The 10,631-nt window shown below is 33.8% G+C and overlaps 1 protein-coding gene across 1 annotated transcript; it reads right to left on the bottom strand.

Moving 5' to 3' along the window:
• Positions 1-2,194: 2,194 nt before the first annotated feature.
• Positions 2,195-10,631, bottom strand: HELRODRAFT_134277 (hypothetical protein; the record flags this gene model as incomplete). Its single annotated transcript, XM_009018050.1, has 3 exons — positions 2,195-2,339; positions 6,526-6,595; positions 10,508-10,631. Coding segments are annotated over 3 exons (339 nt in total), but the record flags the coding sequence as incomplete, so codon positions are not given.

Genomic DNA, 10,631 nt, shown 5'->3' with positions numbered 1-10,631 from the left:
TTAGTGAAAGACTGGCTTCAAATGCAAATAGATCTTTGACCATGCCTATAGCATGCATTGTGTAACCTAATGCGCTGATGTACGCTTGTTTGCATGTGCTGCGTGGGCTCTGGATGGGTACTTATGAAATTTTATTAAAAAAAATTGTAATAACTTCACCACAATTATAATTTCAAATTTTTATTTTACATCTATATACTTGGCTGTTGTTAACAATTGCCTTCGTTTGTTCACTTGCATCGTATGTTACTCATCAAGCAAATTATGGAAATTTGTATGAAAGTGTACGTTGTAAAGGAGTACGTTGTAAAGGAGTTGTGAATGCGGTGCACGCGCTGGGTCAATCATTTGCTCGCATTTTTAATTTTTTCCTTTATTTTGTTGCTTGTATACAATAGTCCTGAGCACAGAGGTTTGACGAATTGCGCTTCATAATTTGACGTGTCTGCCCATTACAGACTCGCTCGTGATGAATGCCTGCAAATGAAATTTTTGTATGCAGCGTTCGAATGATCCAATGCGTCGCGTTTTTGCTTATTTAGTTCTTTCTACACCATGTCCCAACCGGTTTTAGGATAAACGTTTATGAAACTCTATTAAAGACAAAAACAGAAACAAAAAATTAAAGTTAAATAATTTAACACCCAACTTAAATTTTAAAACTTTATTCCATTTATATTTTTAAGTAAGAAGATTTAGAAAAATTTCACATTTACAAATTTCACTTTTTCTAGCGATTAACACGTTTAAGTGTGTGTCGGACATGCACGTAAACCAATTAATTGTGAGTAGGTACGCTACAGTGAGCAAAGCTGAGCTCTTTATTTTGAATTGTTTCAATTTCAGTTTGCAACATGCACAGTGAGGAAATAAAAATAAATCATAAATTTTATTAAATGCAGATAAAAATTTAGCTACTAGTTGTAAAATTAAATTCATTTTTTATTATCATTTTTATTAAAATATTATTGAAAAATTCAAATCATGGCTTGCTCATGAGATCGGTCACGTTGAACTCATCGCGGGATATCCACACAGACAGGGGGGGTCATCGTTTTAAAAACGTAGGACCCATGCGGGTCGTTTAAAGTTTTCAAGTTTTAAAATTTTACCCAATTCTGAAAAATATTAAATTTGTTTTATTTGGCCTCATGAATAACCATGGAGATTAAATTAATATGCTGGATTTCATCTTTTTTGTTAAAGGACCAATGAATCAATCAATTGAATAATATAAAGACAGCAATTATTTAAAAAGTTATAGAAAGTAACAAATGGTAATTTTCCGACTTGCATATCAATAAACTTTAGGTTGGAATTTATTTCAATGCTGTTTATTTTCATCTTCGCAATAGAAGGCTTACGCATCGTATAATGTATTGGGTGGTCACTTTCTATTTGAATGTATCATAAAGAGAGTTGAGGTTTTAAATTTGCTCAAAAATATAAAAATTTTGTTTTAATTAAAAATTGTCTCAAAAACGTGAATATCTTCAATTAATTTAAAAAAAAATAAACATGAATTCAGATCTCATGAAAAAATATTTTTTTAATTTAAAATTGTTTAATCATTTACTTTTTGCGCAAAACAACAAAATCACATTTTTATCATCTTAATCATCTTTCTTTGGTCAACCGACTGACTGACCAACCAACCAACCAACCAACCAACCAACCAACCAACCAACCAACCAACCAACCAACCAACCAACCAACCAACCAACCAACCAACCAACCAACCAACCAACCAACCAACCAACCAACCAACCAACCAACCAACCAACCAACCAACCAACCAACCAACCAACCAACCAACCAACCAACCAACCAACCAACCAACCAACCAACCAACCGACCGACCTACCAACCAACCGACCGACCGACCGTCCGACTGACCAACCAACCAACCAACCAACCAATCAACCAACCAACCAACCAACAAACCAACCAGACAACCAACCAACCAACCAGACAACCAACCAACCAACCCACCAACCAACCAACCGACCGACCGACCGACCGACCGACCGACCGACCGACCGACTAACCAACCAACCAACCAACCAACCAACCAACCAACCAACCAACCAACCAACAAACCAACCAGACAACCAACTAACCAACCAGACAACCAACCAACTATCCAACCAGCCAACCAACCAACCAACCAGCCAACCAACCAACCAACCATGAGCACATTGAAGTAGTCATCGGCAGTGATGGTCTGAAGAATTCTGGAGATGGTGGTCTTGGCGATCTCGATGTTGAGTCCCTTCATGCTGCCGCTGATGTCCAACAGAATGATCACGTCCTTCGCCGACGTTGCTGCCTTCACGTACCTGCGTCGAGGAATGAATGAAATGAATGAATGACTGAAAGATTGTTTGAATGAATGAATGAATGAATGAATGAATGAATGAAAGATTGTTTGAATGAATGAATGGATGAAAGAAAAATTCTTTGAAGAAATGAATGAATGATTGTTTAAATGAATGAATGGATGAATGATTGTTTGAATGAATGAATGGATGAATGAAAAATTGTTTGAATAAATGAAAGAATGATTGTTTGAATGAATGAATAATGAATGAAAGATTGTTTGAAAGATTGAATGGATGAATAGATAAATGAATGTATGGATTGATTGATAGATGAATGAATAAACAAATGGATGGATGGATGAATAAATAATTTAATGAATGTTTGAATTAATAAATCAATAAGTAGATTAATAAGTGAATGATTGATTGTTTGATTTAATGAACTAACAAATGAACGGTTATGAGTGAATGAGTGGAAGATTTAATGAGGTAAATTTAGGAACAAATAATAAACATGAAAAAAGGCGAACAAATGGATGGAGAGATGAATAGATGAATGAGAAAATTGACAAATTGATACACTGAGCAAGCAAATCTACATAAGAGCATCTTTTATCAAGCATCGAGTATACAATGAATGAGAATAATTTAAGTATGTATGAACATTTTGCAACAATTGAACAGTAAATATCGAACAACATAATCAATAATAAATAAATAAAAAATAATAAAAATGTATAAAATAAATAATAAGACGCCATTTTACTGAAACAAAAAAAATTGAATTAATTTTCAGCGACATGCATGGCCAGTATGGTCAGTTTTGCAGTATGGTCAGGCGTGTCACGATGACGTGCCTCTACCTATCTACCTACTCAGTTGAAAGGTCATACAAATTTTTTAAACTTCACTGCCGACAACATCATAATGACCATAGAGTAACATTCATCGCATTAACATTACATCAAGTTATGAAAACATTAGGATAAGAATCATCATCCACGTCATCATCAAAAGAGTGACCCATCATTAGAAATGACATTACTGTTACAAATACGTCACGACAACAACTACTACTATTTCAACAACGTCAACGTTACAACAACTATTTTGACATTCTCCCAACAACAACAAAAACAACAAACAACAACAACAATATCAACAACAACAACTTTTTTGAACAACAACAACATCTTCACAACAAACAAAAAACAACAACAACAAACAACAACATCTTCACAACAACAGCAAAATCAACTACAATATCTTTGCAACAACAACAAAATCAACAACAACAACACCATCTTCGCAACAGCAACAAAACTGTTGCTCGATTTCAGAGACAAATCTGAGCAGGGCCAACCTCTTCACTAACAGCGAATAAACTATTGAGACTGCCGTGTGTTTGTGGTTTTATTGTTACAGATATTGTTGTTTTTTTAAAGTTGCTGTTTTTGTTGTTGTTGTTGTTTGTTGTTGTTTGTTGTTGTTGTTGTTTGTTGTAGTTGTTTGTTGTATTAATGTGATGCTTGTAGAATCACTGCTTTTAAACAAATGAAATCATTATTTTAGTTTTTTCACCAAACTTTTTCTCTCGTTGCTACTAATATTACTTACTACCTTTACTACATCTACTACTGCTACTACTACTACTACTACAACAACAACAATTACTACTACTACTACTACTACAACTACTACTACTACTACTACCACTACTACTACTAACAATAACTACTACAACTACTACTAACTACCACCACCACTACTACTACTAATACCACCACTACTAAAACTACTACTAACTACTACTACTACTACTACTACTACTACTACTACTACTACTACTACTACTACTAGAGTTATAACAGTTATAAAGATGCTAACAATAAAACAACAATAATAATAGTTCAACCACTTTTACAAAAACAACAACATCAACAACAACACCAACATCAACAACAATAACAACAACAAAAGCAACAACAACAATAACAACAGCAACAACAACAACAACAACATCAACAACAACAACAGCAACAACATCAACAACAACAACAATGACAACCAAAAAACAACATCAACAACGAAAACAACTACAACCACTGAGGCCGTTGTTTCACTGTTAGACAGACAACCAACCCACGTTCCATTGATATTCATAAACTGCCTCGGATAGACTCATAACCGCGCAACAAAACGTTTTTATAATTCATAAGGAAGGGAGGGACGGGAGTATGCGTTGCAACCTTCATTAAGAGCCCGCCTCCATTCAGATCGGTTTAATATCATCCAGAGATTCAGTTCCGTGCCTTTGTGTGTGAGAGTTTCAATTGTTGGAGCCGTTGCTATCATTTATGTAATCACTGGTTGTCGTTGTTGTTGTCATTGTTGTTGTTGTTGTCATTGTTGTTGTTGTTGTCATTGTTGTTGTCATTGTTGTTGTCGTTGTTGTTGTTGTTGTCATTATCGTCGTTGTCGTCATCATCATTATCAACCACAATGTCGTCAGTTCTATGGTAAGAACTTGATGTTTTAGTTTGTCTAAGATAGACTTTATGATAGTCTCAGCAGTGGAGGAAGTTAAATGAACGTGCAACCAGCAACCAAAAAACAGCAACAAACAACCAGTAACAAGCAACTAGTAACAAGCAACCAGTAACAAGCAACCAGCAACATTGCTCTTGTTAAGGACACCTAACAACATCGGTGTATTGTTTGACAAAAAAATATTATAACGAAAATATGATATCACACCCATAAACACCCACCACGCCAGTCCACACACACACACACACACACACACACACACACACACACATACACACACACACACACACACACACACACATACACACACACACACAAGCGTACATAAATTTGAAAATCTGTTTGTTTAGTATCATCTTATTTTTGATGTGTGTCAACATTTTTTGCGCTAGCGAAAATATTTCAATTTAAATCTTTAAAAAACATATTTAATAAATTTTTTTAATTTTATGGATGATTTATTTATAAAACTATTATTTTATGATTAATTTATTAAATTGATATTTTAATAAGAAAATAATAAAAATAACTTTTAACTGGATTTTTACATTTACTTTTTAATGGATTGAATAAATTGACTATCAATATATGGTCACCGCGGTACGACACCACTAATCATGAATGATACTATGATACTATATCAAATGATGGCAAATAATCATGACTGATACTATATCAAATAATGGCCGTTAAATAAATATCCTAACTTTATAAAATTTGAATGATTTTGTCAAAAACATGACGTTATTGTTGGGCACCATGGGAATGACGGTGCGCTGAATGTATTATTAATGTTGGCGGGCTTCGGAAAGAAAAAATTTGAAGAGTTCTTTCGTGAAAATTGTAATTTTTAATTGAAATTTATTCTTTCTCAAAGAAGCAGTAACAATGGTTGAAATTAAACTTTTGTTTTTATAAATATTTTAAAACGGAAATTTGAAATATGGAAGTAATGAGAAGCTAAAAGTGCCTAACAAATTGAAGATGGTTGGAAAGTTTTATTTCCAGTTCAAGGTTTTTAAAAATTAAATAAATTAATCATTTGCAAGGTTATTTTGTTTGTAAAAGCAAAATCATTTTAATTTGTTACTCTGAAATTATTTTTTGTTAATTTCCCTCAAAGCAACCTCACATCTCAGGATGAATGTGCTGCTCATATCTTTTCTGAGAAAACTATTAAATTGAAACTTTTAGACATGGTCCACCAAAATTATTTAAATTAAATAAAATATATGTATATATTTAAAATGATAAAATATTTATTTTAAATATTTTCTGACGAGACTTTGAGTGACGGCATGTTGAAATTGTAACATTTGCGTTTCAGATGTTTATGTGTGAAAAACTTGTCAAAACTAAAGTTAGGTGGATGAACGTATTTAGTGGAACTGGAAGCATCAACTTAGAAAGGCAAGAAACATGAATAACTATTTGTAATGTGACAAATCAACCTTCTGATTGAACAATCTCTTCAAAGTTAACATTTTTTTTTCAATTTTCAACGAAAAGGAATCTCAAACGCCGATGTAAGAAACTAAATTTAAAAAAATAACTATGACAAACTAAAAACAAATAAAATAATCATAGCAAAATAAAGATAAAAATAAGAAAAAAAACACAAAAATTGAAAGATGGAAAGAAAAACAAAACTAACCACTCTTGAAGTCTGCAGTCAAATAAATCTGCCACCGCCTCTGATGAGTCAGCTGCCTTCCACTGCACACCTGTTTCATCATCATCATCATCATCATCATCATCGTCATTATCATCATCATCATCGTCATCATCATTGTCATCATCATCGTCATCACCATCATCATCTTCTTCATTATCATTTTCTCGTTGTGATTTTTATCGTCATTACAGTCACCCTCTTCCTTATCACCGCCATCATCATCATCATCATCTCATCATCATTGCCAACATCGTCATCATCATTATCATGATTGTGATAGTCATTAAAAATATCGTCTTCTTCATCATCATTACCCCACTCATCGCCATCGTCATCGTCATCATCAGTTGTTCCAGCAACCGATAATAACAGCAGAGCATATATTTAATTTTAAATGAAACTCCATCGACCAAGGGTAAATAAATTTTAATTAATTTTATGAATTATTCATTATAAATTTTTTTATAAAATAAAACACGAGCAGAATGTTTGCAAGTTTGAGCATGGATGACTTTTTTAAAGGCAGTTTTCTTACGGACGGACTAATTGCACGTGTCAGCTTCGATTGGACTTAATGGAGGTAGAACCAAAAATGAAGAATAATTGGATCTGATCATTCACAATAAACGGAGACGATAAACCAAAATTGAAATAAATAAATAGAATACAACAAAGGACTAAACAGCAAAAGGAGGATATTAACCCGGCGGAACTTGAGGGGGGAGGCCAGGGTACTACGGAGGGGGGCAAAAACCGGGAATATTAAGAGACCTTTTTAGCTTATCACACAATTTTGTGTTCAATTTTCTTTCTTTAATTAAATATTTTATGTGTAAAAACTGTGTTTTAATGTAAACAAGGTATTAGTATTAGTTAAACAATACATGTCGGCTAAATTTAAAAAAAATTACAGCAAGATGGTTGTTGATAGCCACAGAATTTAAAATAAGTTAACAATTGAAAAAATTTAATTTGAAATTAAAAGATATGCGAGCAAGAGTTTTAATAGCGAGTGATAGATTATAATAACAACAGTGGGACATAATGCAGAAAGAATTCCATATCCAGGCAACGAATGTCTTCATGCAGCCTGTGGTACATCATTTAATCTACCTGCTCATTTGAATAACTTCATTTCTTTCCCCTTTTCTATCTTTTTTCTCTCTCCCTTTCTCTCTTTTTATCTCTCTCTCTCTCTCTCTCTCTCTCTCTCTTTCTCTTTTTCTCTTTCTCTCCTCGCGACAGCAGTATCAGACTCAGCTTGACTGGAAGTCCCTCATACAAATGCACCACATAACTGATGATATTTATCTGGCATGTCATTAAACGAACTGAGACATCCCGACAAGATGAAACGTATTTACAGCGAGAGAGACGCACAGGCACGCAGACAAACACGTGGGCACGGTGCTTGCAATCATTACATCTTACATGGATATATTTTGATATAATACAAATAAATAATCATTAATGCAGCATATAAGTTATGCACACACACAATCTACTCGTTCTTTATTCAAGTAACTTCTAACAACTCGACTCAAGTGGTTTTTAAATTTACGTTATTTTTTTCAAAGCATTTTAATTTTAAAATTGATTTCCCATGCACGCTGATGAATAATAAATGTAACCGCGGAAAGATGTTGGATTAAATTTTAAAATGTGGGAGAGATAATTTTGAAGAGAACATGGAAACACGTCTGCGGCTCCTCACGTGCTGCATATTTCACGAAGACTGTTTGAGAGTACGAGTGTGTCTTTACGACTTTGATAAGTTTGATTGCACGGGTTCTGATGTTTGTGCTTATGAACTAAAATACTTAACCAAATGACACAAAAAATTTCTAGAGAGAGCCCAACGATTGAACTTCTAAGTAGAACCCACACCCACTGGTTAGTGCAGTTTGATGTAACATAAGAACGAAGACCTCAATTTGGAGGCGTATTTTTTGATTTGAACCTTTTGTTAGAAGATGGTGGAAGTCACCATGGATGATTTAGTTGACGGACTCTCATTAACCACCATTAATTGAAAGTTGTTTCAAACATTTCCAGTTGCACTAATTGAACTCCACGCAGCTGTCAAAACAGCCACTACAAATTTATTATTTATTTAATTTTGTCTAACTTTTATTTAAATACATTTTGCCAGATAAATATTAATTAATTAAATAATTAAAAAAATAGGTAAGATGACGTTAGTGGTGATGATGATGATGACAACGATGATGGTGATGATGATGGTAATGATGATAATGATGATGATGATGAAGTCTCTTGAGTGAGTGAGTGCAGCCGATCTGGGATTACTTTGTTAATCCGTCTCAGCGCTAAACATGCTTGGAAACTGTGTTGCTGACGTGATAGTAGTGACGATGATGATGTCAGGATGGTGATGATGATGATATCATGATGGTGACAATGATGATATCATGAGGGTGATGATGATGATATTATGAGGGTGATGATGATGATATTATGAGGGTGATGATGATGATATCATGAGGGTGATTATGATGATATCTTGATGGTGATGTTAATATTAGGATGAAGTTATTAATATAAGAATGATAGCAGCGATGATGATACTGTATCAGAATGATGATGATGACAATATTGATATCAGTATTATGATGATGATGTTGATGATACTGATACCAGGATAATGATGATGATGATGATGATATCAGGATGACGATGATGATATCAAGATGATGATGATGATATCAAGATGATGATGATATCAAAATGATGATGATGATGACAGTGACGATGACGTCAGTGTGGATTTGGATGAAGTTTCAAATTGTCCCAGCAATAAAAAGTTGCCCTCTTATAAAAAAAAGGTAGAAAGTATATGATGGTACAATGCGTCATCAAATGGTGAAATTAGTCGAAAGGTATGTTTCAACAGATCAGCCACGTACCTGATTTCAAATTTCACGCTTAACAACCTTACAAGAAAACAAGTTTTTAATTATTGCAAAAAAAGCAAATTTATTTATTTTATGACATAAAATTTCAATGTCTGTGTAGCAAAAAATGTTCCGAAAGAATTGATGGCGATGATGTAAGTAGGAATGTAACATTCACGAAAAAATGAAAAAATTTTTCATAGAAAATAGACGAAAAAAGGCGTTAATGAAATGCTTCACAACAGTACAGACCGCCGAAGAAAGCCAGCGAACATTTTTCAAATCGCGTTTCATATTGAAAAGGAAATAAAACAAAAATGGCGGAAAGTGGAATTGTAGAAATGATGAATGAGGCTAGGGGAATGATTTAGATGCTGCTTTCGTTAAGGTTTAATTTGCATTTTTCTTTTTAAAATTAAAATATTTCCTCAACAAAATAATTCCTATTGCATTCAACACCGGATACAATAGTTAAAATCATAATGCACAGACTTAATAGTGCTTGTTTGTTCGACAGCGCGCCAGGCAATTAAGTTTTAATTAATTAGATTTTACTCCAACAGATAATTACATTTCTTGCTGGAAAACTTTGCTCCCCTGACAGCAAAAGACGTAACAAGAAAACAATTATTTTTTTTCTTTTAAAAATTATTTTAAAATTACGGGAGTTCAGTTTTTTTGTTGCTTCAGAACCTCCAAACTCCACATCCTGCTTGCAAAATAATAAAAACGGTTTGTTTTCTTAACATGTCGTAAAAGGTCCATAATTAATTTTATGATCGTTATAAAAATCTCGTTATGTGACTTCGCATTTACTGTTGTCATTTCTGTTATCATCTGCTCGGTTCATCCTCCTCCTCATCATCATCATCGTCATCATCATCTTCGTCGTCATCACCATCATCATCGTCATCATCATCATAAACGTCATAAACATCATCATTATTATCATCATCATCATCAATCTCGTCATAAACATCATCATCATTATCATCATCATCATCAATCTCGTCGTCATCATCATAAACATCATCATCGTCACCAACCGGGAAATATCCTGAGATGACCATCGACACCACAGAAGTACTGCCACTTGAGTCTGGCGTGTTGTTGGGCGTTCCTCATGAAGGCCTCGTCCAGGTGGCTACTCCAGGCGATGGCATTCATTAC

Source organism: Helobdella robusta (assembly GCF_000326865.2).
Source record: "Helobdella robusta unplaced genomic scaffold HELROscaffold_20, whole genome shotgun sequence".
In the NCBI taxonomy this organism is placed as follows: domain Eukaryota; kingdom Metazoa; phylum Annelida; class Clitellata; order Rhynchobdellida; family Glossiphoniidae; genus Helobdella; species Helobdella robusta.
This window is presented reverse-complemented; position numbering and strand designations above follow the sequence as displayed.